At 42.2% G+C, this 26,983-nt stretch overlaps 2 protein-coding genes across 5 annotated transcripts in view; both read left to right on the forward strand.

The window, feature by feature from the left end:
• Positions 1–13,776, forward strand: part of LOC140481149 (E3 SUMO-protein ligase ZBED1-like) — an 87,205-nt gene extending 73,429 nt beyond the window's left edge. For all 3 annotated transcript variants that reach the window (XM_072576902.1, XM_072576903.1, XM_072576901.1), the window contains one exon: positions 11,089–13,776. In XM_072576902.1, coding sequence (XP_072433003.1) covers positions 11,141–13,132 — 1,992 coding nt within the window. In that variant the 5' untranslated portion in view covers positions 11,089–11,140 and the 3' untranslated portion in view covers positions 13,133–13,776. The remainder of the gene's footprint in view (positions 1–11,088) is intronic.
• Positions 1–26,983, forward strand: part of dhrsx (dehydrogenase/reductase (SDR family) X-linked) — a 284,000-nt gene that overhangs the window by 19,585 nt on the left and 237,432 nt on the right. The gene's annotated exons all lie outside the window — the stretch shown is intronic.

Consider the following 26,983-nt stretch of genomic DNA (forward strand, 5'->3'; position numbering starts at 1 on the left):
GTTTGCAGCACTGTCCTGTTTAAATCTGTTCCTGCGGGAGTGGTGGGCGAGGCAGGGGTACTGGCCTGTCTGTTGGGTTGGAGGACAGGGCCTCAATGCACTCAATCCAGGCGTAACTGAAGGCATGGATGGAGGGCAGAGGAGTGCCCAAATAAAGCCATGTCCCTGTGTGGTGATAGGTGGATGGAGGTAGGGTTAAAGATGATAGATCGGAGAGGAGGATGGAGCAGATAGGTGGGAAGGAAGATGAACAGATAGGAAAGGTTATGAGGGCGGTGCTGAGCTGGAACGTTGGAAATGTGATAAGGTGGGGGGAGGGGAAATGAGGAAACTGATGAAATACACAATGATGCCATGGGGTTGGAGGGTCCTGAGGCAGAAGGTGAGGCGTACTTCCTACAGGCATCGGGTAGTTAGGGAGTGGCGATGGAGCAGACCCAGGACCTGCGTGTCAGGTCATGGAGCCTGCCACATCCATCAAAGTTTCACCTGCACTTCCACAGGTCATTTACTGTACGTTGCTTCCAGTGCGGGCTCCTCTACTTTGGGGAGACAGTATGCCTACTCGCAGAGCACTTCAGAGAACATCTCTGGACATCTGCACCAATCAACCCCAGCACCCCGTGGCCGAACTCTTCAACTCCCTCTCCCATTCCGCCAAGGATATGCAGGTCCTGGGCCGCCTCCATCGCCACTCCCTCTCCAGCCGACGCCTGGAGGAAAAATGCCTCAACTTCCTCCTTGGGACCCTTCAACCCCATGGCATCAGTGTGGATTTCACCAGCTTCCTCATTTCCCCTCCCCACACCTTACCCCAGTTCCAAGCTTCTAGCTCAGCACCATCCTCATGACTCATCCCATCTGTCCAGCTTCCTTCCCCCAACCCTTCCACCTTCCCATCCGACCTATCACCATTACCCCACCTCCATCCACCTTTCTGCCCAGTCCCACCTCCCTCCCATTTATCTCTCCATCCCAGAAGCTCCCAACCCATTCCTGATGAAGGGCTTTTGCCCAAAATGTTGATTTTCCTGCTCCTCGGATGCTGCCTGACCTGCTGTGCTTTTCCTGCACCATACTCTTGACTCTAATCTCCAGCATCTGCAGTGCTCACTGTCGCCTGAATGTTCAGAGTCTCTTGATTCTGTTCTCTTTCCAAGTGAGGAATTACCTGATTGATAATGTGCAGCACAGGGCAGCACATTTTGAGATGTGCAGGCAGCCTTTGGTGTGCCCTGCTATATTGTGCTGCCACCATTTCAAGAAATGAGCAATGAAATGTGAGAATTTAAATTTGCTATTTCAGTGATGAACAACAGTTGCTTCTTCACTGCAATTTGAAGAAGCTAACTAGATATCTGTAAACAAAGCAACAGAGGTACTGGGAATATTGCAGGCATTGCACGGCTTGTGTTTTCATGGGAGCTGTAGGTTTCAGATTTGATGAAACAGGGTTACAAAATGGTGAAAGGATTATCAAATCGAATAGTGGGAGGAGAGAGGTCTGTCAAAGGGCATCATTTATTGTCTGTTTTGTGCTGTACTTGCATGTAAAATACACAATTCTGTAATATCATCTGTGGCAGAGCCTTGGTAGGCCAGTATCCTTTTCAGACCTGTTCACTGTCCTATGGTATCATGAAATCAAATGCAAATCTCTGCTGAAAAGCAACATAACCAGAGTCTTGAATTTTGATGCTGGATTTCAACGTTGCAAAAATGGCTCCAACAAACTTGTAGAAAAGCTTCAGTGTGGTGAAGGGTCTGTCTAAGACTATTCTTAGTGATTAAAAATAAGTTGTTTCTGTAGTGAATGTGTTTTTGCGTTTAATCTTGCTCAATTTTTCTCTATATGGTCCCCTGGCTGTGACACAACCACTTTGACAGGAGGAGTTCAGTTAATGTAAAGATCAATGTTTGAAAGTTTATTTGCACTGCACGTTGCTTAAGCCACGAGTCATGGCTCAGCAGTAGATTTTCTACTGATAGATTTTGTATTTTGAACTGTATAACACCAGGGTGAAACACTACTGGTTGCACTACTGGTTCAATTGATCAAATTGAACAAATCTGAACTGAATTAAGAATATTTTACACAACGTATTGGGTTTAATAACTTTATTTCTGTATTTTATCTAGTTGTGTGGATTGGATCACTCAGTTCACTGGATGGCTGCTTTGCAGCACAGAATGATGCAAACAGCACGGGTTCAATTCCTGCAGCAACTGAGGTTACAGTGAAGGACTCTTCTCTTCAACCTCTCCCCTCGGCATGTGGCATAATGACCTCAGATTAAGCTGCTATCAGTCATCTCACTCTTATGAGAGAGCAACCCTATGGTGCACTATGACTTTGGCGACTTCCCCTTGACTTGTATGACTATTTACAGTCATAGAGTTGTACAGCACGGAAAGAGACCCTTTGGTCCAACTTGTCCATGCCAGATATTCTAAATTAATCTAGTCCCATTTGCCACCATTTGACCCATATTACTCTCAACTCTTCCTATTCATATACCCATTCAGATACCTTTAAATGTTGTACTTGTAACAGCCTTCACCACTTCCTCTGGCAGTTCATTTCCTACATGCACAAGTCTCAGCATGAAATGTTGCCCCATAGGTCCCTTTTAAGTCTTTTCCCTCTCACATTAAACCTATTCCCTCTAGAATTGGACTCCTCTATTCTGGGACAAAGACCTTGCCTATTTACCATATCCATACCCATATATAATTTCAGTTACATCATGCTGGAAACCTTTGCTATAAATTCTGTGTCTTACAATCTTATACTCTACAACCATCTGATGAAAGCAGCGCTCTGAAAGCTAGTGCGTCCAGTTAAACCTGCTGGAGAATAACCTGGTGTTGTGTGATTTATAACTTTGTACTCCCCAGTTCAACACTGACACCTCCAAATCATGCCCCTCATGATTTTATACATCTGTATAAGGTCACCCCTCAGCTTCCGACGCTCCAGGGAAAATGGCCCCAGCCTATTCGGCCTCTCCCTATAGTTCAAACACTGGCAGCATCCTTGTAAATCTTTTCTGAACCCTTTAATGTTACTTGTCTTCCTTGCCCATAATGTCCTACCATCTAGTCTCATGCTTTTGCTTTAAGTGTTTTTATTCTGAATTGCTATGTCTATATATATATATAATTGAAATCTCCTGTTGACATTTGTTATGCTTTCGCCCTCCCGCTAATATTGTTCTCTCAGTTGTATATTTTCTTGTCTTCCTGTTCTCCAAGCATTTCTTCTCTGCCCCGGAGACCTTTTGAAGCTTTTCCATTTAGCTCCAGTCAATCAAAACATTATTTAACTAAGGATAAAAGTTAAAGGCACCACAAACCTAGCAGACCATAGGGCTGCCCTCTCATTAGAAACAGACCTGAGGGTCACCACACCTTAGGCGTGGGGAGAGGTTGCGAAAGACAGTCCTTCATTGTAACCACAGCTGTTGCATAACACACCAGCTGTCTAGCCAACTGAATTACCGAAGACCGAATGAATTACTTCTTTGAAAAAAAAATGGGATTGACTTACTTCCTTATATCATGGTCACATTATACTTTGACAGCTAATCATACTTCAGCTGAACTCTTGGCATTGACTCCTTTTGTGGATCACCATGGGAATTTGAATAGTATTAAGTAGAATTTAGTACATAATGTCCACTGGTATCACAGTGATTAATGTGGCAATGCAAAATTGTTATTTTAACTCAGTTGTTTATTTTAAGCTGATTAATGACTGTTAAAGTAGTTTGCAAAGATTAAATTTATATGTTATCAAGGATTCTGCTCCTCTAGTGATGGCAAGGAATATATTGTGATATATTGCAATGCATACTTTTGCATGGTTTCTTTTAACATGGAAAGTTTTATGAATGAGACTATAATGAGCTACACAATGAAAAGTCAACAAAATACCTTTTTAAATATAACTCCCAATGATCCCTTTCAGAAAGAACTTTGAAGTACAGAACAATCTTAGAGTTGAGTATTTGTCCTTCCTTTTAATAATTTGTGCAGACCAATGACAATAAGCCAATTTTCTGTGTTATTCAAGGGTCACCAAAGTAATAATCTACAACTAATCTGATGTTAAATGGTGTGTGGACTGTTAAAATTGAAATGAAAAATTACATTTCAGGTCCATCAATTTGCTCAGTGCATTAAGCAGGAAAATAAAGATATACTGAATGAATTGGAAAGCCAGAAAGTCATAACTCTGTTTAATGTGAAAATCTGAAAGAAAGTCTCATAAAGGAGAAATTCTTAGCATCAGGGTTGCGTTTTAATGATAACTATGAATAACCAGTGGGCATTACTTTTTAACTTTCTTGTTCTCTGCCACGGGCAGATATGAAAAGTAATCTCAAACTTTGTGTCATTTATATAAATGATTTGGATGCGAGCATAAGAGGTATAGTTACTAAGTTTGCAGATGACACCAAAATTGGAGGTGTAGTGGACAGTGAAAAAGGTTACCTCAGATTGCAACAGGATTTTGATCAGATAGGCCAGTGGGCTGAGAAATAGAAGATGGAGTTTAATTCAGATAAATGTGAGGTGCTGCATTTTGGGAAAACAAATCTTAGCAGGGCTTATATACTTAATGTTAAAGTCCTAGGGAGTGTTGCTGAACAAAGAGACCTTGGAGTGCAGGTTCATAGCTTCTTGAAAATGGAATCGCAGGTAGATAGGATAGTGGAGAAGGCATTTGGTATGCTTTCCTTTATTGGTCAGAGTATTGAGTGCAGGAGTTGGGAGGTCATGTTGCGGCTGTACAGGACATTGGTTAGGCTACTGTTGGAATATTGCATGCAATTCTGTTCTCTTTCCTATCGGAAAGATGTTGTGAAACTGGAAAGGGTTCAGAAAAGATTTACAAGGATGTTGCCAGGGTTGGAGGATTTGAGCTATAGGGAGAGGCTGAACAGGCTGGGTCTGTTTTCCCTGGAGTGTCGGAGATTGAGGGGTGACCTTATAGAGGTTTACAAAACTGAGGGGCATGGACAGGATAAAGTCTATTCCTGGAATGGGGTGTCCAGAACTAGAGGGCATAGGTTTAGGGTGAGAGGGGAAAGATATAAAAGAGACCTGATTACGTCCGGACCGAAGGTGCTCAGCAGACCGATCACCCAGTCGGCATTTTGTCTCTCCAATATAGAGGAGACCACATTGGGAGCAACGAATGCAAAAGACCAAATTGAAAGAGGTACAAGTGAAATGCTGCTTAATCTGAAATGAGTGTTTGGGGCCTTGGATGGTGAGCATGGAAGAGGTAAAGGGGCAGGTGTTGCACCTTCTGCGATTGCATGGGAAGGTGCCGTGTGTGATGGGAGAGGTGTTAGGTGTGATGGGAAGGTGCCGTGTGTGATGGGAAGGTGCCGTGTGTGATGGGAAGGTGCCGTGTGTGATGGGAGAGGTGTTAGGTGTGATGGGAAGGTGCCGTGTGTGATGGGAAGGTGCCGTGTGTGATGGGAGAGGTGTTAGGTGTGATGGGGGAGGTGTTAGGTGTGATGGGATGGTGCCGTGTGTGATGGGAGAGGTGTTAGGTGTGATGGGAAGGTGCCGTGTGTGATGGGGGAGGTGTTAGGTGTGATGGGAAGGTGCCGTGTGTGATGGGAAGGTGCCGTGTGTGATGGGAGAGGTGTTAGGTGTGATGGAAGAGTGGACGAGGTTGTCCTGGAGGGAACGATCTCTGCGGAATGCAGACAGGGGGAAGATGTGTTTAGTGGTGGTGTCATATTGGAGTTGGCTAAAATGGCAGAAGATTATTCTTTGCGTGTGGGGTGAAAGGTGAGAACAAGAGGGACCCTATCCTTGTTCTGAGAGTGAGGGTCGTGGCGCAGGAGATGGACCGCATACTGTCGAGAACCCTGTCAACAACTGTAGGTGGGAAGCCACGGTTGGAGAAAAAGGAGCACATATTAAGAGCACCACTTTGGAAAGTGGCCTCATCGGAACAAATAAGGCGGAGGCGAAGGAGCTGAGAGGAAGGGATAGAGTCCTTACAGGACATAGGGTGAGAAGAGCTGTAGTCCAGATAGCTGTGGGGGTTAGTGGGCTTGTAATGGATATTAGTGGATAGACTATTGCCAGAAATGGAGACAGAAAGGTCAAGGAAAGGAAGGCAAGGGTCGGAGATGGACCAGGTGAAGGTGATGGAGGGATGGAAACTGGAAGCGAAGTTTATGAATTTTTCCAGGTCAGGACGAGAGCATGAAGCCGCACCGAAATAGTCATCGATGTGCTGATAAAGCAGTTGTGGGAGGGGACCCGGGTAGGCCTGGAACAAGAAATGATCCACGTACCCCATGAAAAGACAGGCATAGCTAGGACCCATGCGAGTACCCATTGCTACACCTTTGATTTGGAGAAAATGGGATGAGTTGAAGGAGAAGTTGTTGAGAGAGAGAGAGAACAAATTCAGCTAGGCAGAGGAGAGTTGTGGTGGATGGAGATTGTTCGGGCCTCTTTTCAAGAAAGAAGCAAAGAGCTTTCGAGCCGTCTTGGTGTGGGATGGAGGTGTAAAGAGATTGCACGTCCATGGTAAATAGAAGGTGGTTAGGGCCTGTGAATTGAAAGCTGTCAATGTGTCGCAGGGCATCAGAGGAATCCCGGATGTAGGTGGGGAGGGAGTGAACCAGAGGAGTAAGGATGGAGTCAAGGTAGGAAGAAATAAGTTCAGTGGGGCAGGAGCATGCTGACACTAAGGGCCTGCTGGGACAGTCCTTCTTGTGGATTTTAGGGAGTAGGTAGAAACAGGCTGTCCGGGGTTGGGAGACTATGAGGTTGGAAGCTGTGGGGGGGGAGGCATCCGGAGAAAATGAGGTCAGTCACGGTGTTGGAGACAATGGCTTGATGCTCAGTGGTGTGGTCATGCTCCAGGGGGAGGTAGGAGGAGGCATCTGAGAGTTGGCGCTCAGCCTCTGCGAGATAGAGGTCAGTACGCCAGACGACAACAGCACCACCTTTGTCAGCAGGTTTGATGACAAGGTTGGGGTTGGACCTAAGGGAGCGAAGGGCAGAAAGTTCGGATGGAGAGAGGTTGGAATAGGTAAGTGGGGCAGAGAAATTAAGGCGGCCAATGTCCCGTCGACAATTGTCAATGAAAAGATCGAGGGCAGGAAATTGTCCTGGCAGGGGCGTCTAATTAGAGGTGGAATGTTGGAGGGATGTGAAAGGATCTGTGGAGCGGGAGGAGGACTCTTTCCTAACGAAGTGAGCACGAAGGCAACGGAAGAAGAGCTCAGCATCATGTCGAGCCCAGAATTCATTGAGGTGGGGACATAAGGGTACAAAGCTGAGTCCTTTGCTGAGAACAGCACGCTCAGCCTCAGAGAGGGGAAGGTCAGAGGGTATGGTGAACACACGGCAAGGGCTGGGGTTGGAAAAGATGGGGTTCGAGGGATTGGGACTGTTGGGAAGGTAGGCAGGGGTGCGGATGAGAAGTTGAAGCTTGCAAGAAACAGGAAAAGTTTGGAGTTAAAGCATCGAAGAATACAAAGGATGAAATGAAACTGTGGACCAGGGCAGCTTTGAGAGAGAGTAAGTCGGTGCTGCTGGAGAGAGGTATCGAGTGCTTTCATGTGGCGGCGCATGGCCCTGAGTGTGGCTATTAGGATGCGGCGAGAACAGCAGTTGGAAAAATGTTGTATATCGCGCAAGTACCTGTAATCCTGGAGGCTGCATGCAGGGTGGAATTTCAGTTGAAATCCACGTGGAGTAAGTCGGAGGCGAAGACAGTCACCGAGAAAGGAAATCTGGCTGTGGAAACGAGTCTTAGTAAATACCTTGTCTAACACTGAGAGAGAAAAGGAAAATCGTGAAGGTGGATAGGGGGAGAGAGACAAACGAAATTCCTGTCGGAGCGAAGAGCAGTACTTCTTCAGGATAGGCATTCCTGGAAGAGAGGTGGCAGTGGTTTAAACACTGGAGCCATGACTCTCCTTCTCTCAGCCTAGTATAAATACCTTCCTATTTCTCCCTTTTTTTAGCTTTGACAAAGGGTCAGTTAGACTCGAACGTCAGCTCTTTTCTCTCCTTACAGATGCTGCCAGACCTGCTGAGATTTTCCGGCATTTTCTCTTTTGGAATTTGTATCTAATGGATTGTAATGCAAGGGCGTGCAAGTCATGCTTCATCTATATGCAACCTAGTTAGAGCACATCTGGAATGCTGTAAGCACACTACCCGCATTTGTATTGGAGGAAGGGCAACGTGTATTTACCAGAATGGTACCTGCACTTCAGGATTACCCACATTATGGGTAGGCATATGTCATTTAGTCCTTCAGGGTTGCTTTGCCTTTTGGTATGATCATGGCTGATCCAGTTGTGACCTCAACTCCACTTTCCTAGCTGTCCCATACCCTTTTACTCCTTGTTGATCTTAAATCTGAGATTGGTATGTTGAGCAAGAGAACAAACACTCATGTACAAGTGTTAAATCGCAGTTAAACGTAATCTTATGGAGTAATTGAAGAAGCTCGAGATGCTAAGTAGCATCTGACTATTTCCTGTACACTCTGATGTTCCCTCTTCTCCTGCATGATGTGACTTTTAGGTTACCATTCAACAGGTACCATCTGCCCTTTCACAAGATTGGCTGCCCTTCATGCCTTAGCTAGGGCAGTGAATATTGATAGGTTTAATCTTGCAAGGAAAGTATGACAACCAAGTATGACAATCCATTTTGTCTGAAGTGAACATTTCTAACAGAGGACATTATATCATAATCGGAAGGGAAATTGGCGTAATTGCCCCTGCACCTTAACTAGTCCCAGGGCATTGATGGTGTGACATAAGGTTCAATCAATGAGATTGGCTAGTCGGAAGAGTGATTTTAGAATCCATCTGCTCTGTATGCCTGAACCATCAGAGGATTGATCAAAAAAACTTGCAAATAGTTTGTTTCAGATTTTTATTTCCCTCCAAATAAACTACTTGTAACCATAACAGGTTGCTGTGAAAGATTAGATTAGATTAGATTAGATTACTTACAGTGTGGAAACAGGCCCTTCGGCCCAACAAGTCCACACCGACCCTCTGAAGAGCAACCCACCCAGACCCATTCCCCTACCTTTACTGGCTTTTGACCGAAACGTCGATTTTACTGTTCCTCGGATGCTGCCTGAACTGTTGTGCTTTTCCAGCACCACTCTAATCTAGACTTTGGTTTCCAGCATCTGCAGTCATTGTTTTTACCCTTCACCTAACACTACGGGCAATTTAGCATGGCCAGTTCACCTGACCTGCACATCTTTGGACTGTGGGAGGAAACCAGAGCACCCGGAGGAAACCCACGCAGACACAGGAAGAATGTGCAAACTCCACGCAGACAGTTGCCCAAGGCGGGAATTGAACCCGGGTTTATGGCGCTGTGAGTCAATAGTGCTAACCACTGTGCCACTGTGCCGCCCACGAAAGAGCAGACTTAATAGCTGTTGAGGCACTTAATTATCCAGAATGCATTAACAGTCTTTTTTTTCCACACACGTGGTGATGCAGCTTTCTTGGGCAATTTGACTTAGCAATATTTCCTAACAGTTTCCACCAGGCAACTGATGATCTTGGAAGTTCTGAAGTGCAAACTTAATATGAGTAAATGGATGCTGAGAAATTATATTGGAATGGTTATTTAATCCAAAAAGGGAGCAGTTGATTTTAAGCACAACCTAAAGGATAAACTCACAAGAGTGTGAAATGTGTCGCCACATGGAATAGTTAAGACATAAGGACTAGCAGTATTTCAGTAGGTCTGGTAGCATCAATGGAGAGAGAAACAATCAATATTTCAGGTCAGTGATCTTGGGTCAGACTTTTTTTTTCTGTTTTTATTCAAGTTTCCGGCATACATAGTATTTTGTTTGTACTTTAGATGCTTTCAAAATTACACTAGACAAGGACACTTGAGAAAAAGGAAAAGTAAAATATGTCAAAAGCCTTTGGTAATGTAGAGTACAAACAGCAGCATACAGTTGGGTGGAAAGACCTGCTTTCAGCCTACTTATAATTCTGCAAAAACACTAATTGTATGGTACCGACTGTCATTAACTGTATGGCATACTATTGATTCCTCTTTGTTGATCCGCACATTTAGCAAGCTCATACTTAGGAAACTGACTTCACCAGTGCCGCATTTTGCATTGTAGAGCTGTGATTCTGACTGTAGCTTCTGTTAATGTGGAAATCATCTTGTTATATTGCTGGGCTGTATTTGTACAGCCAGCTGTAAATTTGAACAACTCCTTGTTTTTACCTTGTGGTTAGCATATTTTTCCCATGGGTATGCTGCCTTTCTCACTTCCTGGTTAAGTTACTTGTACAGGCAGTGAGTGTGCAATAATTTCACTAGGCTGCACAAGATGACTGTGAATTCACTCACTGTTTGAATTGTCTGAGAAGGTAGCTACTCCAGTACATAGGAGATCTGCTTTTGGGAGAAATGGGTCAATAATACCTGTTTTTCCCCATTCGACTTTTCTTTTGAGGATAATATGTCCATTTTGGCCACAGCCCCCTCCTCTTTTGTCCCAGTAAATGCTGTACTTGTGTGAATCCAGACCAAGAATGTCAGTGGTTTTTAAACCACAATTTGTCTCTTTGAACAGGAGTTAAAAGTTTGAACAGAAATAATTGTTCATTTTAAGTGGTTGTTGGTTTGAAGGCATTCATTTCCCTTCTGTAAATGCAAAGACTTTGACTGTGAAGATGTTCAGTGACAGTCTTGGCATCTTTTTGCTGGCAACGATAATAGATACCAGTGTGTAAACAGGATGCAACCCTGCCCATATATTAAACATTTCAGGCTTTTTCATTATGTGCCTGTCTTAGCCCATCAGCCGGCATGCTTGCTTGGCAAATTCTGTTTGCTCATCAACATGTCAGCTCATAGGTTGTCCTTTTGAGTTGCCCTGCCTTTGTATTTGCAGTATTGTCATTTCTTTTTACTGAATTGTAATCAGGTAAGTTATTTCCTGTTCAAACACAGTCTATAAAACTTTGAAATGCCGTGTCCTTTTTATAACCAAAAAAATTGAATGCCGTGTTGTCTCTTCTGTTTGATTGTTAGGTTAACAATAAATGGATGAAGGCCCAGTGTGTAGAATTACGGCTGAGGAACCATGGAGCACAAGACCCCAGAAGGTTCCAACTCTGACCTGAAACTGGTCTGCCACCCAAGAGCAAAAAGTAAAGTTTGGAAGTATTTTGGGTTTGATACCGATGCTGAAGGATGCATACTGCAATGGAAGAAGATCTATTGTAGAGTTTGTAGGGCCCAAATTGCATATTCAGGAAACACCTCCAATCTTGCCTACCACCTTGAAAAGAATCATCCCAGTGAATTCCACCAAGTTGTAAAGAGCAATGCTGAGCAAGTTAGGGAGCCATTCACCTCCAACCTTTTGAAATCTGAATCTGAAAGCACATACCTGAGCCATCAAGATCCAATCTTCAAGACCTGCTACAGCCAAGATAGTAAACGGCACCAAGAAATGACCTCGATGGTTACCAACTTTATCTGCGAAGGTCTGTATCCTGTCTCTGTGGTAGAGGAACAAACGTTCAAGAAACTGCTTAAAATGGCGGATCCAAGGTACGAGCTCCCTAACAGGAAGCATTTCTCGACCAAAGCTATCCCAGAGCGGTATCACACAGTCCGGACTGCTGTGGAAAAGGAGTTGGCTGCGGCACTGTGGTGTGGGGTGACTGCTGATCTATGGACTGTGCAGGCTCGAAAACGATACTACATGTCTTTGACTGCTCACTTTGTAGGTGGTATGGGCCGTGGTGCCAACGTTTTAAAGTTCACTTCCAAGTGTCTAGCCACGTTCGAAGTGGTGGATGAGTATACCACGGAGAACTTGGCCCATGCGCTTGTTGAGACCTTTAGAGAATGGGGCATCAGCAAAAATGTGTTGGGTGCTACTACCAGTAGCGACAGTGAAAATGTAGTGAATGCTTGCTCACTTCTGAATCTCCCTGTGCACATGCCATGTTTCGGTCACGCAATCAACCTGGGGATAAACCGAGCGATCCAACTCCCTAAACTCTGCATCCTCCTTCTGAAATGCAATAAACTGGTCGAGTATTTTAAAATGACACCAAGGGCAGCGTGCATGCTGCGTGAGAAGCAGAAGCAGCAGTATTTGTTACAGCATCAATTGGTTAATGATTGTAGTAGTTGGGGGACCACCCTCTCTATGTTACAGCGGCTGAGGGAACAGCAAACCGCAATTGCTGCAGTGCTGTTTGAGGACAGCATGAGTTACCAATTGATGCCGGAAGCCAGTGAATGGAGCACCATAGATGGGTTGGTGAAATTACTGCAGCCATTTCAACAGGCCACTGAGATGATGGGCAAGTCCAAATACCCACTCATTAGCATGGTCAAACCTCTGCTGCATGTCCTCTTGAATTCGACGTTGAAAGTCGATGATTCAGACTCTCATGTGCTCAGTGCTGTGAAGGAGACCATCGCCAAAGAGTTGTCTGAAGCATATGCGTTGTCCCCAGAGCTGGAGCTGTTTTTCCACTGTGCGACATTTCTCGATCCAAGGTACAAGAAAGTTCCATTCCTTTCAGCCTCACAACAGAAGCAGGTCGAGAACAAGATCTTGGAGGAAGCCACTGCCCTCTTGGAGAAGGGCATTGAGAGTTTTGCGAAAGCAGAGGGAGGCTTTGCCCTTGAAGAGCCTCCCCTGAAAAAACGGACAGTATTGGTGCAGCCCTACAGCACTGGCAGCATCAGCTTCATGCTGGCAGAGATATTCGGGCAGGCGGGCAGCAGAGATGAGGGCCAAGATGGATGGCGTGCCCAGGTTGTGGAAGAGCTGAACAACTTCAAATCACAGAAGGTGCTGGAACTGAATGAAGATCCGCTCATCTGGTGGTCTGACCGTGTAGCTTTATTTCCCACTTTGAGCAAACTGCTGCAGAAGTACTGGTGCATTCCAGCTACCAGCCTCCCTTCTGAGCGCCTGTTCAGCGCGGCAGGGAATCTGGTGAATGCCAAGCGAAACCAGCTGGCCCCGGCGGAGGTCGATCAACTCCTGTTCCTGTACGAGAACACAAGGGTCGATCGGGAGGTAGCTGTGGATGATGATAATGAATGAGAACTTGACTAACAGGAAGATATTGAGGGACAAAGACCAGGATCAGTGGTGAAAGGAAAAAAAAACTGAGGGGTAATCCAAGTCATGATTTGCCATCAATTTGAAATAAAAGAATTTTGATTTCTTTTTGTTGATCTGACTGTCTGAATCAGACAGCTTATACTTTGTTCTTGCAGCAGATTCGAAAACTTCCGTTGTATTTATAATATATGGGACAATACGTACACACAAACATACAATAATACATGATCAGCTGTACAGGTTCAAAAGAAGTTCTGTTTAAATAACCTAGATTGCTAGGATTAATGTCATCTTTCTTCCTGGACCAGATTGTGACAGAGAATTAATATTGGTTCTGTACCAAAATGCAGCTGCAATAAGTTTTACATTTTTAGTTATTACAGTAAAGATAGACTGAGTAATATTCTATGATTCCCTTAACTGTGCTTCAAGACCAGTTTTTATGGCATAACTATTGTTAAATATAACTTTAAGCTGTGCAGGCTGCAAATAATACTCAATATTTCATGTGTTACGTACTGGGATTTAACTGGGGAGGCAATGGAAAGAATTGTCGATTTGTTTTAAGCTTCAAGGAAGCAACCCATGAAGGACTGTATAAAATAAACTTTAAATATACTTTATTATTGTCTTGTTTGTCATTTAAGTGGTCACAAATTGAAATCTGTGTCGTGATGTCTTGCCATTGTGACATAATGCAGTAATGCTTATTGTCTAGTCTCTGTTCTGTATGGCTTATCACACAGTTGTTTAACGGCTACTGCTGTTTCACAGCACATAAGCCACATTTCCAATTGTGCAAAATTGCTAGGATGTTCTTGTATTAAAGCTCAGTTACTATTCAGAGCCGCTGGATATATGTGACCTGCTTCTGTGTTCCTTCACTGGATGGCGGAAGGAGGCAATGTGCCTTGGAAAGACTTCATTGTATTGGTAGTCGAACATCAATATTATTTTGATGTTGAAATCCTATTTCTCCAAATCAACAGTTTTAATATTAAAAATTTTCAGAAATTAAATTCAGCATATTTATAAAACTGTCTAATAAACTCTGCTTGCCTACAGTGATGCTATGTCTCACCATCAAAACAACTTTAATGGTGTAAAATGTATTGTTTCACATTTGAGTTACACTGTGCAATTGATATCAATTCATCAAAGCTTTGGAGTGGAACTCATTTATTTTTATACTGCAATTTGTAGCGCACACAATTCATCGTCAATGATCGTCCCGGTGGCTGTAACCCCAGACTTGTGCTGGACTGAAATGGTGTATTCACAAAGGAGAATATTTTTGCCTGTGAGAATGCACGTGCAATAAAACCCATTGTTGTTTAAATGGTATCTGAAATTCCAGATCTTAATTTTAAACATTGAATGGACAATAGTTTTATTTTGTGTAGTCTTAAAAATTAAGGTTTACTGTCAAAATGCTCCAATCTTACATGTTTTATGGGAAGCCGCTAAACAGGTATGATATTTTGACCATTAGGATGCTTTTAAAAAGTGATTGACATGACAAGATTTTTAAGCTTTTGCTGTAACCATTCTTCATTTAACATTATTTTGCTTTTGTATGCAACCCATACTGCAAAGTATAGAATGGAACATTACTCTTTTATACTTCTTAAGCATTGTGCTCTCAATGGAACTACAATGCTGTAACAGTCACAGTAGCTTCCAGTTTTCAGTGGGTTCCCACGTGACCATTCTGTCAAGACTTAAATTTGAGAGACTTGTCTCCAGGACATACACTCCTCCATTTTTAGAGGATTCCTTAAGTCCTTCAGCAGTAAAGCCTGTTCCAAAGACTGTTTATCACTCCTGATAATGCCAGAATGAATCTCTTGGAATCTATAGAAGGTTGCATGACATGCCAGGAAATCGAGAGCCTGCCATTCTCCAGGATATGTTTGTGTAGCTTCCAATGCCATGAAGTCTTTTCCCTCTGACCATTTCTGTGATATTGGCTTATGTGCAGGGAAGCCTGTAACTTGATTGCAAACAAACTTGATAGAATTTTTTGAGGAGGTAACTAGGGTGTTAAACATAGGAAATAGGAGCAGGAGTAGGCCATTTAGCCCTTTGGACCCACTCTGCCATTCAATATGATCATGCCTGATCAACCTTATTCCCAGTTCCTCCTATTCATTTTTACTCCTTTACCCTAAGAAGTATGTCTGACCTTTTTTTGAAAACTCTCAAATGTTTTGGCCTCAACTGCTCTCTGTGGTAGTGAATTCCACAAGCTCACCACTTTACGGGTGAAGAAATGTCTCCTAATCTTAGTCTTAAATGGCCTATGCCATAACCATAAACTGACCCTTTGATTCTGGGCGTCCCTGGTCATTTGAACATTCTTCCTGTGTTTGCCCTTCTTGTCCTGTTTGAATTTTACAGATTTCTATGAGCTACCCCCTCATTCTCAGTTCTAGCTGATCTAGTCTCTCTTCATATGTCAGTCATGCCATCCCAGGAATGAGTCTGATAAACCTCTGTTGCACTGCCTCCACAGCTAGAACATCCTCCTTCAGACAAGGAGATCACACTTGCATTCAATATTCCAGGAATGGTCTCACCCAAGGCCCTGTACACTTGCAGCAAGACATTGCTGCTCCCTACTCCCAAATGTTGCAGTTGGTGAGGGTGATGCATTTGATGTGGTCTGCATGGACTTTGGCAATGCTTTTGATTCAGTCCCTCATGGTGGACTGGTTAAGAGCAAAAGATCCCATAGAATCCAAGACAAAATGAGAATGTTGGATCTAAAATTGGCTGAGTGGCAGGGAGCAGTAGTGTTGGAGGATGATAGATGGATGAACCTGTGACTAGAACCCTTTTTCCAGTGGTGGTCTACAAGCCTTGGAGCTGAGTCCCTTGCTGGTTTTGGTGAACTTTAATGGTATGGACCGAAGTTCACAGGTGACAGAGCATGAGAATGGTCGAATGGTAAATAGTGAAGATAACTATAAACTATGCGAGGATATCAATGGATTGGTCAGTTGGGCAGAGCAGTGACAAATGGAATTCAGCCCAGAAAAATGTGAGGTAATACACATAACATAGGCAAGGCAACACTGTGGATGGTAGGACCCTGGAAACTATTAAAGATCAGAGGCAGCTTGATATGCACATCTACAAATCCCTGAATGTCACAGGGCAGCTAGATAAGGTGATTAAGAAGCCAATGCCTTTATTGCTGAGGCATAGAGTACAAGAGATTATATTGGAACTGCAAAGAATACTGGTTAGGCCGAAACTGGTGTTGTGTGTGCAGTCTTGATTCTCATAGGAGGGATGTGATTGCAGTGTAGAGAATCCAAAGAAAATTTATTAGGATGCTGCCTCAGTGGGGAGGGTCTGAATTATAAGGAAAGGTTGAATTGGTTGGGGTTGGAGCAATTACGGCTGACAGGGGACCTGATCAAAATCCATAAGATTGGGGGACACTGAAAGGATGGCTGGGAAGATGCTGTTTCCATCAGTAGTCTGGTCAGTAACTCAGGGATGTAAATTTAAGTTCAGAGGTCGAAAGCTAAGAGGAGAATGCAGAACTTTTACCACCCAGAGGGTTGTGGGTGTCTGCAACTCACTATTTGAATCAGAAACTCTTGTAATATTTAAGCATCATTTGGATAGTCACTTGCATTCCTGATGAAGGGCTTTTGCCTGAAATGTCGATTTTCCTGATCCTCACATGCTGCCTGACCTGCTGTGCTTTTCTAGCACCACTCTAATCTCCAACATCTGCAGTACCCACCTCTGCCTATTCACTTGTATTGCCACACCCTCCATTTCTGTGGGCCGAGAAGTGGCAAATTGGGTTTGTTGTACTCAATTTTTGGTCATTCGATGCAGACATGATGGGGTAAATGGCCTCTTGCGCAGCAAATGTCGGAGTTCATAATTTTCTTGCTCCCTTTCTCCATGGCAAAGTGAAACACATCAACCTTATATCTTGATAGAAATGCTAATTAGTCATTTTGATTTCAACTGCCTTTAATCTTGGAAGTAAATCGATAACCTACAGCACAACTGTTTGCAACTCTTACCAACAAAGCCTCCTTGGGACTTCAGACTCAGTCTTCAATGAGACAGCTGACACAGTCTCCAGATACAAATAACTTTGCTTGTTCTCAGTAAAACAATCTTAGCCTTCTTATCTCTATAACCCAGGCTTGTCAGACTGCAGAACAGGTCACATGACCGCTTTCATTCTTTCTAAAGTATAATCATCTCTTAATTATCATAATTGTAACAATTTGTGCATTTGCTTGTGTCACATTGTTGGAGTCTTTAAAAGAACCTGAATTTATTTGTGGTAGGTTGTTTTACAAACATAATTTGTACCACATTGATTGAAAACAGAAGATATGAAATAAATATTTATCTGGTCTTCTGTTGAGTTATTTTAAATCCAATGATTAATGGTGAAAACGTCTTGACTTTGAACCAGTTGAAGTGAAACAATTTATTAACTGCATTGTGCAAAAGCTGCAATCCCTGCATGAAGGTCAAAATGCTGGTTTGTTATTGGCTTTGATGTTGCAATTAGGAACAAAAAGACTTACTTTCATAGGATGCCTTCAGTCACCTCAGAATGCTTAAAAACATGTTACAACAGCCTATTAAGCACTTGATGAATTTTTGTCACATTTGTAACGTAGGAACAGGCAAACTATGTTGTATCCAACAAGCTTCCATAAACAGCTATGTGGTGATGACCAAATAATCTTTTTGTGATGTTGGTTGAAAGATAAAATAATGGCCATGTGTTTTACTTAATGAACAAATAATGCTTCATGTAATTGCAAAAGTTGGTGTTTGATATGTTTAGATCCAGGTGCAATTTTTTTTCCTTTGCTCTTTGGATGTGTCACTAACAAGATCAGATCTTATTGGTTGCCCTGGAAAGGTGATGGTTGGGGCCATCTTGAAGCACTGCAGCCTGCCTGATGAAGCTGCTCATGTAAAGAAATGCCAGGAATTCTGACCGAGTGTCATCGAAGGAACATCAGTATAGGCACATGTTGGGTAGATGTGTAACTTAGAGGCAAACCTGGGAGGTTGTTATCCCATTACTCTCCCTATCCTGTCTGGCTGGAAGAAGTTGTCAGTTTGACAAATAAAGCAGGTGCAGCATTAGTGAGCTGTTCCAGTGATATCTTTGTAGATCATGCACTCACCACTGGATTAGGCCAGTGAATTAGACACTATCTAGCAGTGTAACTGGGCTGTGAGGAGCAATGTATTTTGATTGCTCCAACTATACCCATTCAGGCAAGTAGAGAATATTCCATTTCTGAATAATTTCTTGTAGGTTGTGGGTAGAGCCACTCACCACTGAATAGTCAGTCTAATTTGGTCCAATAATCATAGCATTTACATGAGTCATTTAAGTTTCTGGTCAGTAGTGATCCTCATGTTGATAATGAGGGACTTGGTGATAACACTACCATTAACTAAGCAAAACTAAATTTCTCCTGCTTGGATGGTCATTGCTTGGCAGTTGTGTGGCATGACTGTTGCTTGCCACTTCAGTTTAAGGTTGTGATAATTATATGCAAAGATTGCTTGAGTACTTGACAAGTTGTAAATGGTGCCAAAGATTATGTACTCAGTCAATAGCTCTACTCTGAACTTGAGGGAAGGCTAATGTTAAATGAGTCGAAGATGTTCGAACTTGGGATGCTCTGACCAGTAGATGTGTTGCACTGATGCCATGGAGTTGAGTTGTTTTGCTCCCTAAGCTTCCCTTATTGATTTTAGTTTTACTGCCATTGTTAGTACCGAACTTCTATTTGAATGTGGCCTTGATGCCAAGACCTGTAGGTCATGCCTCACCCTAAATTCAGCTCTCTCTCGTCCATATTTAGACCAAGATTGCAATGAGATCTGGGGCTTTATGGTTTGGCAAAACTAAGGAGAAGGTCTGGAGAAGCTGAAAGGCCTGAAGGTGGATAAATCACATAGACCAGATTGACGACATGCCAGAATTCTGAAGGCGACAGCTGAGGAGATTATAGAATCATTGGAACCAGGGAGGGTCCCATAGGACTGGAAATGGCTAATGTAATACCTCTGTTTAAGAAGGGAAGGAGGTAGAAGATAGGAAACTTATTGGTCCATTAGCATGACCTTGGTCATTGGTAAGATTTTAGAACCCATTATTATGGACGAGATTGCAGACTATTTCAAAATGCAAGGTAAAAAAATGACTGAGTCCGCATGACTTTGTCAAGGCGGGTTCATGCCAGACAAATCTGTTAGAATTGTTTGAGGGGGTAACAACCAAGTTAGACAAAAGGGAAACAGTGGATGTAATCTATTTGGATTTTCAGAAGACCTTTAACAGGAGGCTGCTAAATAAGATAAGAGCAAAGTGCTGGTATGTTAGAGGATTGGCTGACTGACAGAAGGCAGAGAGAGTAAGGGAATGGGCAGAGAAGTAGCAGGTGGAATGCAATGTGGGAAAATGTGCACGTAGACTATTTTCTAAATGTGGAAAGGCTTCAGAAATTTGAAGCCCAAAGGGGCTTACGAGTCAGGGTTCTCTTAAAGATAACATGGGTTCAATTGGCAGTTAGAAAGGCAAATGGAATTTAGTATTCATTTCAAGAGGCCTTGAACATGAGCAGAGAGGTACTGCTGAGGCTGTTTAAGGCTCTAGTTAGATCACATTTGAAATATTGTGAGCAGTTTTGGGCCCTATATCTAAGGAAGGATAGCTGGCATTAGAGGGGGTCCAGAGACTGTTTGCAAGAATAATCCTAGGGATGACCAACTTGTCATGTGAGGAGCAGTTGAGGATTTTGGATCTGTATTCGATGAAGTTTAGAAGAATGATGGGGGATCTCATTGATACATACAGAGTACTGAGTGGCCTGGATACATTTGCTGTGAAATAATTAGATTATTAGTAAATGTGGTGTTTGTTGTTAATGTTGATAGTTCTGCATTGGTACAGCTTGGCTAGAGAGAAGCCAGTTGATTGCAGTATTAGATTTTGTTAGGTCCACTGGGTTTGCTGATATATATTCTGCTGTTTGTGCACTTCTTTTAATGGAGAACTCATTTGCAATTCTGCACCTGTTTATTGTCTTTTACCATAAATTGAGGGATAACTAGAAATTTGTTCACATGTATTGAATTAAAAACCTTTGCAGTGAGTAGCCCCAGTGCTTTAGAATCAAGGGTAAAAGAGAGAAGAAAAATTGATATGTTGCCCAGCAATGAATTGTCCTATGACACAAAGACCGAGACAAAAGTTCGTATTGAAAGCTAGAATTACCCAGAAGGTCAGTGAGCGTGCAGGTTTCTTTCAGAGAGAAAAACAGGACAGAAGCAAATAAGTTCTGAGTGGTTTAATGCTGGTAAATGTCTGGGAAAGAAGTCTGTGAAAATGGAGTTTAAGGAATCCTTGTTAATTTTAAAAAAAGTCTGTGTTAGCTGAAGACATTCATTAAATGAATGCAGATATCTGCCGAGAAGGAACTGATTATAGCTGTGCCAACTGAGAAAAGAACATGGAGCTGGAAATGGGGTGACTGTTTACGATTTGAGATTCTGTAAGGTTTTGTTAGGGTAATAAGGTTGAACCTTTATCTTTGGCATTTGTAATGAGACCATTTCAAATAAGTCTTGTACAGTATAACATAGTTTTTGTGGTTTTTATTTTGTTCAATAATTTTGCGAAAAGTATATTGACAGCCTGCTGTGAATATGTTCAGTGACTGACCACCATAATAAACAAATTGAACAAAATTAAACTTATGGGCTATCCAGCAAGGTTTCACTCAAGGATCTGATTGGTCCATAAAATTATGGGATCATTAAATAAAACCCCATTAGAGAAGATGTTTATGATCCTCTTTCTCAGAATTGGCAGGTTTCAGTTTATTCTATGCGGATGTCCTGGCTCTACCAAGTTGTCCAGAAATAAGTTGTTCATTGTTTAAACTTCACCCTCTGATCTTGATGCCAAATATTGGTTAGTTTTTAACTGTAGTTAACTCCAAGTTTCTTTGAATTGTATTAACTTCAGACTTCTGATCAGTTTCTCAATCAGGTGTATCCATTTAATTTTAATACTCTAACCTAAACTTATTCTGAAACATGGATTATAAGCTGAATATTGCCAATGTTTTATTTTTGACTTTTGATTAATTCATTTTCATCAGCGTGTAGAGTTGTGCTCTTACTCTATTCTCACCTTAACTAACTTCCACCTGTCTGGTTTGAGACCCGCTGCCGAATGTTGACAGCTCTATTTTTGGTTAAATGCAGTGAGCCAGAAATTACAGTTGGAGGTAATATTTGGATGAACATTTGCTCGTGTGACATTTCTCCATCTGCTTTTTTAGCACTGATATTCTACATGATGGTGAAATAAATAGGAGCAGGCTGTATGGCCTTTCGAGTGTATTCTAACAGTCAATAACCTGTAAATGAATGCATTTTCAAAGTAATTACAGAGAGGTGCAAACGTGGTAGTGCAATTGTAATTACTCAATTATCTGACTATAGATTGGTGTAAAAGGCAGAGAGGGGCAAGAATTCCTAGACTGGGTGTAGGAAAATTTTCTATAGTATGTTTTCAGTCCATTAAGAAAGGAGGCACTGCTAGAGCTGGTTATTGAAAATCAGGTCCAAATAGATAAAGTCTCAAGTAAAGGGTGAATATTTGGGTGATAGTGATCACTGTACAGTGAGATGTGGATCCATCACAGTAAAAGATAATGGACAATACAGAGTGAGTGAGTAATTGGGGAAAGACAAACTTGAGTTAAGTGGGGATAAGAATGGATTTGAGCTGAATAAGTTGGAATTCAAGATAAGCAGGAAAGATGGGAGTTGAATTTTCAAGGAAGAAAAAAATAGGTAATTCAGGCATAGTGAAGATAAACTTCATCAGAGGTGAAAGGTACCAAAATAAATCCAGGGATCTCTAGATGACACCAGAGATATAACGATACAATTGAGAACCCAGGGTTAAGAGTGGTGAAAGACCAAATAAAACTAGCAAAGAGGGAGTATGAAAAGACACTGGCCGCTAATGTTAAAGGTGCATATGTAGTAAAAAGGTGGTTGAAGGAAGATTGTGGCCATGATGTGGAGGTGCCGGTGTTGGACTGGGGTGGACAAAGTCAAGTCACATGTCACTAGCTTATATTCTAACAGATTTATTTGAAATCATGTGCTTTTGCAGCGCTGCTCCTTCATCAGGTCAGGACCAACGAAGGAACAGCGCTCTAAAAGCTCGTGATTTCAAATAAACCAGTTGGACTATAAGCTGGTGTTGTGGGACTTCTGAATTAGATACCAAAAACGGGATTTACACGTGGATGCAGCGGACATGGCTGACATGTTAAATAAATATTTTCCATTCCTCTTTATTAAAGAAGAAAGTACTACCCACTCCTTCAGTCATGACAAAAAATTAAAACAAATTAGGAGATAGGCTGTTTGTATTTTAACTGGAATCAAATCAGTTGCATCTGATGACAGTGAGGGAAGTGAGAATGGAAATTGTGAAAGCACTGGTAATAATTTTTCCATCTTAGATTAAGGGGTGGTGCCAGAGGACTAGAGAATTGCAAATTCTATGCCCATGTTTAGAAAAGAATATAATGATAAACCAAGCAAACGCAGACCAGTCAGTTTAACTTCGGTGGTTATTGATAATCTGGGCCAAAACTAATAGTCATATGGATAAATGTGGGTTAAATGAGGATGGCCAGCTTGGATTTCTTGAGAGAAAACCACGTTTAGCTAACTAAAGATTTTCTTAATGAGGTAACAGAGAGTTGATGAAAGCAATGTTGTTGATGCAGTTTATGTTGTCTTCCAGAAAACATTTGATAAAGTGCTGCAGAACAGCCTTGTGATCAAAGGTAGAACTTGTGGAAGAAAAGGGAGAGTAGAAATGTTGTTGTTACAAAATTGATTAAATGATGAGAAGCAGAGTGTTCTAGTTAATGGATGCTTTTTGGGCAGGGCCAAGATTCCCCAGGGATCAGTGTTGGGAATTTTCCATTTCCTGATGTATAATATAACTTTGGATACAGGTCACTGTTTCAAAGTTTATGGATAATATGGAACTTTGAACATTGTAAAGTGAGGAGGACAGTGTACAACTTCAATCAGATGTAGTTAATTTAGTAGAATGGGTGAATCTTGACAAATAAGGTTATATTCTGAGAAGTACAAGATGGAACGTTTTGTTAGGAAGAACATGGAGAGACAATATCAAATAAAAGATGCAAATGTAAAGTGAATATCTAAGCAGCACACCTGTGTCTAGCTATACATAGTTCATTGAAATTGGCAGGACAGGTTGAGAGAACAATTTATAAGATACATGGTATCTCAGGCTTTATTAATCGCGGCATAGAGTACAGAAGCAAGGAAATTTTGTTGAACCTATGTAAGGTACGAGTTCAGCTGTAACTGTAGTATTGCATCTATTTTTGGGCGATGTACTTTACCAAAGCTGTGAGTGAGTGCAGAAGAGATTTATTAGAATGATTGCGAGACTGACAAACTTTAGTGATGAAGATAGACTGGAGAAGCTGGTAGTGTTCTCCTTGGAGAAGTGAAGACCAAGAGGAGATTTGATTGAGGTATTCAGAGTCATGAGAGTTTGGGACAAAGTAAAGAGAGACAAAAAGTTTGTACGTGTAAACGGATCAAGAACAAAAAGGAGTACTTTGAAGAGGTTAGTGAAAAGATATGAAGAAAAGGTTTTTCATGCAACATGTGGCTGTACAGGACATTGGTTCGGCCACTTTTGGAAAAATGTGTGCAATTCTGGTCTCCCTACTGTCTGAAGGATGTTGTGAAACTTGAAAGGGTTCAGAAAAGATTTACAAGGATGTTGCCAAGATTGGAAGATTTTGAGCTTTCAGGAGAGGCTGAATAGGCTGGGGTTGTTTTCCCTGGAGGGTCGGGGACTGAGGGGTGACCTTATAGAGGGTTATAAAACTTGAGGGGCATGGATAGGGTAAATGGACAAGATCTGACGTGGAGGAGTCCAAAACTAGAGGGCATAAGGTGAGAGGGGAAACATTTAAAAGGGACCTAAAGAGCAACTTTTTCACGCAGAGGGTGGTGCATGTATGGAATGAGCTGCCAGAGGAAGTGGTGGAGGCTGGTACAATTGCAACATTTAAAAAGCATGTGGAAGGATGCATGAATAGGAAGGGTTGAGAGGGATATGGGCCAAATGCTGGCAAGTGGGACCTGGTTAGGTTAGGGTATCTGGTTGGCAAGGACTCGTTGGACTGAAGGGTCTATTTCTGTACTGTACATCTCTGACTGTATGACTGGTTAAGGGTTAGAATGTAAGGTTTGTGAAGGTTTGTAGCTCAGGTTGAGGTTTTGGGTGTAGGTTTGCTCGCTGAGCTGTAGGTTTGATATCCAGACGTTTCATTACCTGGCTAGGTAACATCATCAGTGGTGACCTCCAAGTGAAGTGAAGCTGTTGTCTCCTGCTTTCTATTTATATGTTTCTCCTGGCGGGGGTTCATGGGGTTTGTGGTGATGTCATTTCCTGTTTGTTTTCTGAGGGGTTGATAGATGGTATCAAGATCTATGCGTTTGTTTATGACATTGTGGTTGGAGTGCTAGGCCTCTAGGAATTCTCTGGCATGTCTTTGCTTAGCCTGTCCCAGGATAGATGTGTTGTCCCAGTCGAAATGGTGGTTTTTTTCATCCGTATATAGGGCTAGAGGCCTGGCACTCCAACCACAATGTCATAGATCTAGATACCATCTATCAACCCCTCAGAAGACGAACAGGAAATGACATCACCACAAACCCCAGGAACCCCATCCAGGAGAAAGTTATAAATAGAAAGCAGGAGACAACAGCTTCGCTTCACCTGGAGGTCGCCTAGCCAGGTAATGAAACGTCTGGATATCAAACCTACAGCTCAGCGAGGTTAGAATGTGTTGCCTGAAAATGTGATGGTGGTGACAGCTTCAATAGAGGCTTTCTAAAGTGAAGTTTGTATGGTTGCCAAAGAGGTGAATTGAATTAATTTTGCTTATCTCTTCTGTTTGTAAGCAGAGGTATTTCCTTTTTCTTCTTCTCTTTTCACTTTCCCTTTTCAAAATAGGCCAAGATGTGCTATTCCCCCACTCTCTGATTTTTAAATGATTTGCAGCAAGCTCTCTGTAGATTTGATTTTGTGAAATAGAAATTCTGTTTGACCAATTTATTTTGAATTTCAGTTTGTAACTGAGGGAACCTTTTGGATTTCTCGAGGCATTTAACGAGGTTCAGTGTAAAAGATTATGGTGCAAAGTAGGAGCTCATGGATTAGGGGGTAAGGGGGACACTGGCTGACTGGCATAAAGCAGGAAGTATGCATAAATGATCTTTTTCAAATCAACATGATGCAACAAATGGGGCTCCACAGGGGACTGTGCTGAGCACTTTTTTATTTTCAATTTATATCAATGACTTTTCTAATGGGGTTTTATTTCATAGAGTCATAGAGATGTACAACATGGAAACAAACCCTTCGGTCCAACTTGTCCATGCCAACCAGATATCCCAACCTAATCTAGACCCGGCCATTATCCCTCTAAACCCTTATTTTTCATATAACCATCCAGATGCCTTTTAAATGTTGCAATTACGCCAGCCTCCACCACTTCCTCATTCCATACATGTACCACTTTTTGTGTGACAAAGTTGCCCCTTAGGTCTCCTTTATATCTGTCTCCTCTCACCCTAAACCTATGCCCTGTAGTTCTGCACTCCCCCACCTCAGGAAAAAGACTTTGTCTATTTATCCTTTCCATGCCCCCTCATTATTTTATAAACCTCTATAAGGTCATCCCTCAGCCTCCGACGCTCCAGGGAAAACAGCCCCAGCCTGTTCAGCCTCTCCCTATAGCTCAAATCCTCCAACCCTAGCAACATCCTTGTCAATCTTTTCTGAACCCTTTCAAGTTTCACAACATCTTTCTGATGGGAAGGAGACCAGAATTGCACACAATAATCCAAAAGTAGCCTAACCAATGTGCTGTTCGGCCGCAACATGACCTCCCAACTCCTGTACTCAATATTCTGACCAATAAAGCCTACCAAACGCCTTCTTCACTATCCTATCTACCCACGACTCCACTTCCAGGGAGCTATGAACCTGCAGTCCAAGGTCTCTTTGTTCAGCAACACTCCCGAGGATCTTACCATTAAGTGTATAAGCCCTGTTAAGATTTGCTTTCCCAAAATGCAGCACCTCACATTTATCTGAATTAAACTCCATCTGCCACCTCTCAGCCCATTGTTTGACTGAGGAGATTTCGGCATGGCGGTTAAATTTCCCAATGATACAGTTAGGAAAGCACTGTGCAAAGACAGCATAGCAAAGATGTGGATCCATTCAAAAGGTTAAATGAGTGGGTAAAAATTTGTTTTGGCAAGAATTAATAAAAAGAGTATTACTGCAATGGAGAACAACTGCAGAATTCCAAGATGCAAAAGTGTCTAGGTGAGGAGCGCATAAAGACAGGAAGAATAATGAGGTATAACATCCTTTTAGGTTAAAATGTTTTCACTATAAGAGAGGATTTTAAGCTAAAATTAAGGATGTTATACTTCGGTTATGCAAGGCATTGGTGAGAACACATTGTGAATACTTTATACATTTTTTTCCTTTTTCTTTTTAAGGAAGGATGTAAATGATTTCAAGATGGTTCAGAAGAGTTCTACTAGATTGATACCTGGATGAGTGAGTTGGCTGATGAGGAAATATTGTATGGAATGGACTTGTTTCCCTTAACTTTAGAGGAGCAAAATGTGATTTGTTATGACTGGTCT

Source organism: Chiloscyllium punctatum, chromosome 9 (assembly GCF_047496795.1).
Source record: "Chiloscyllium punctatum isolate Juve2018m chromosome 9, sChiPun1.3, whole genome shotgun sequence".
NCBI lineage: Eukaryota > Metazoa > Chordata > Chondrichthyes > Orectolobiformes > Hemiscylliidae > Chiloscyllium > Chiloscyllium punctatum.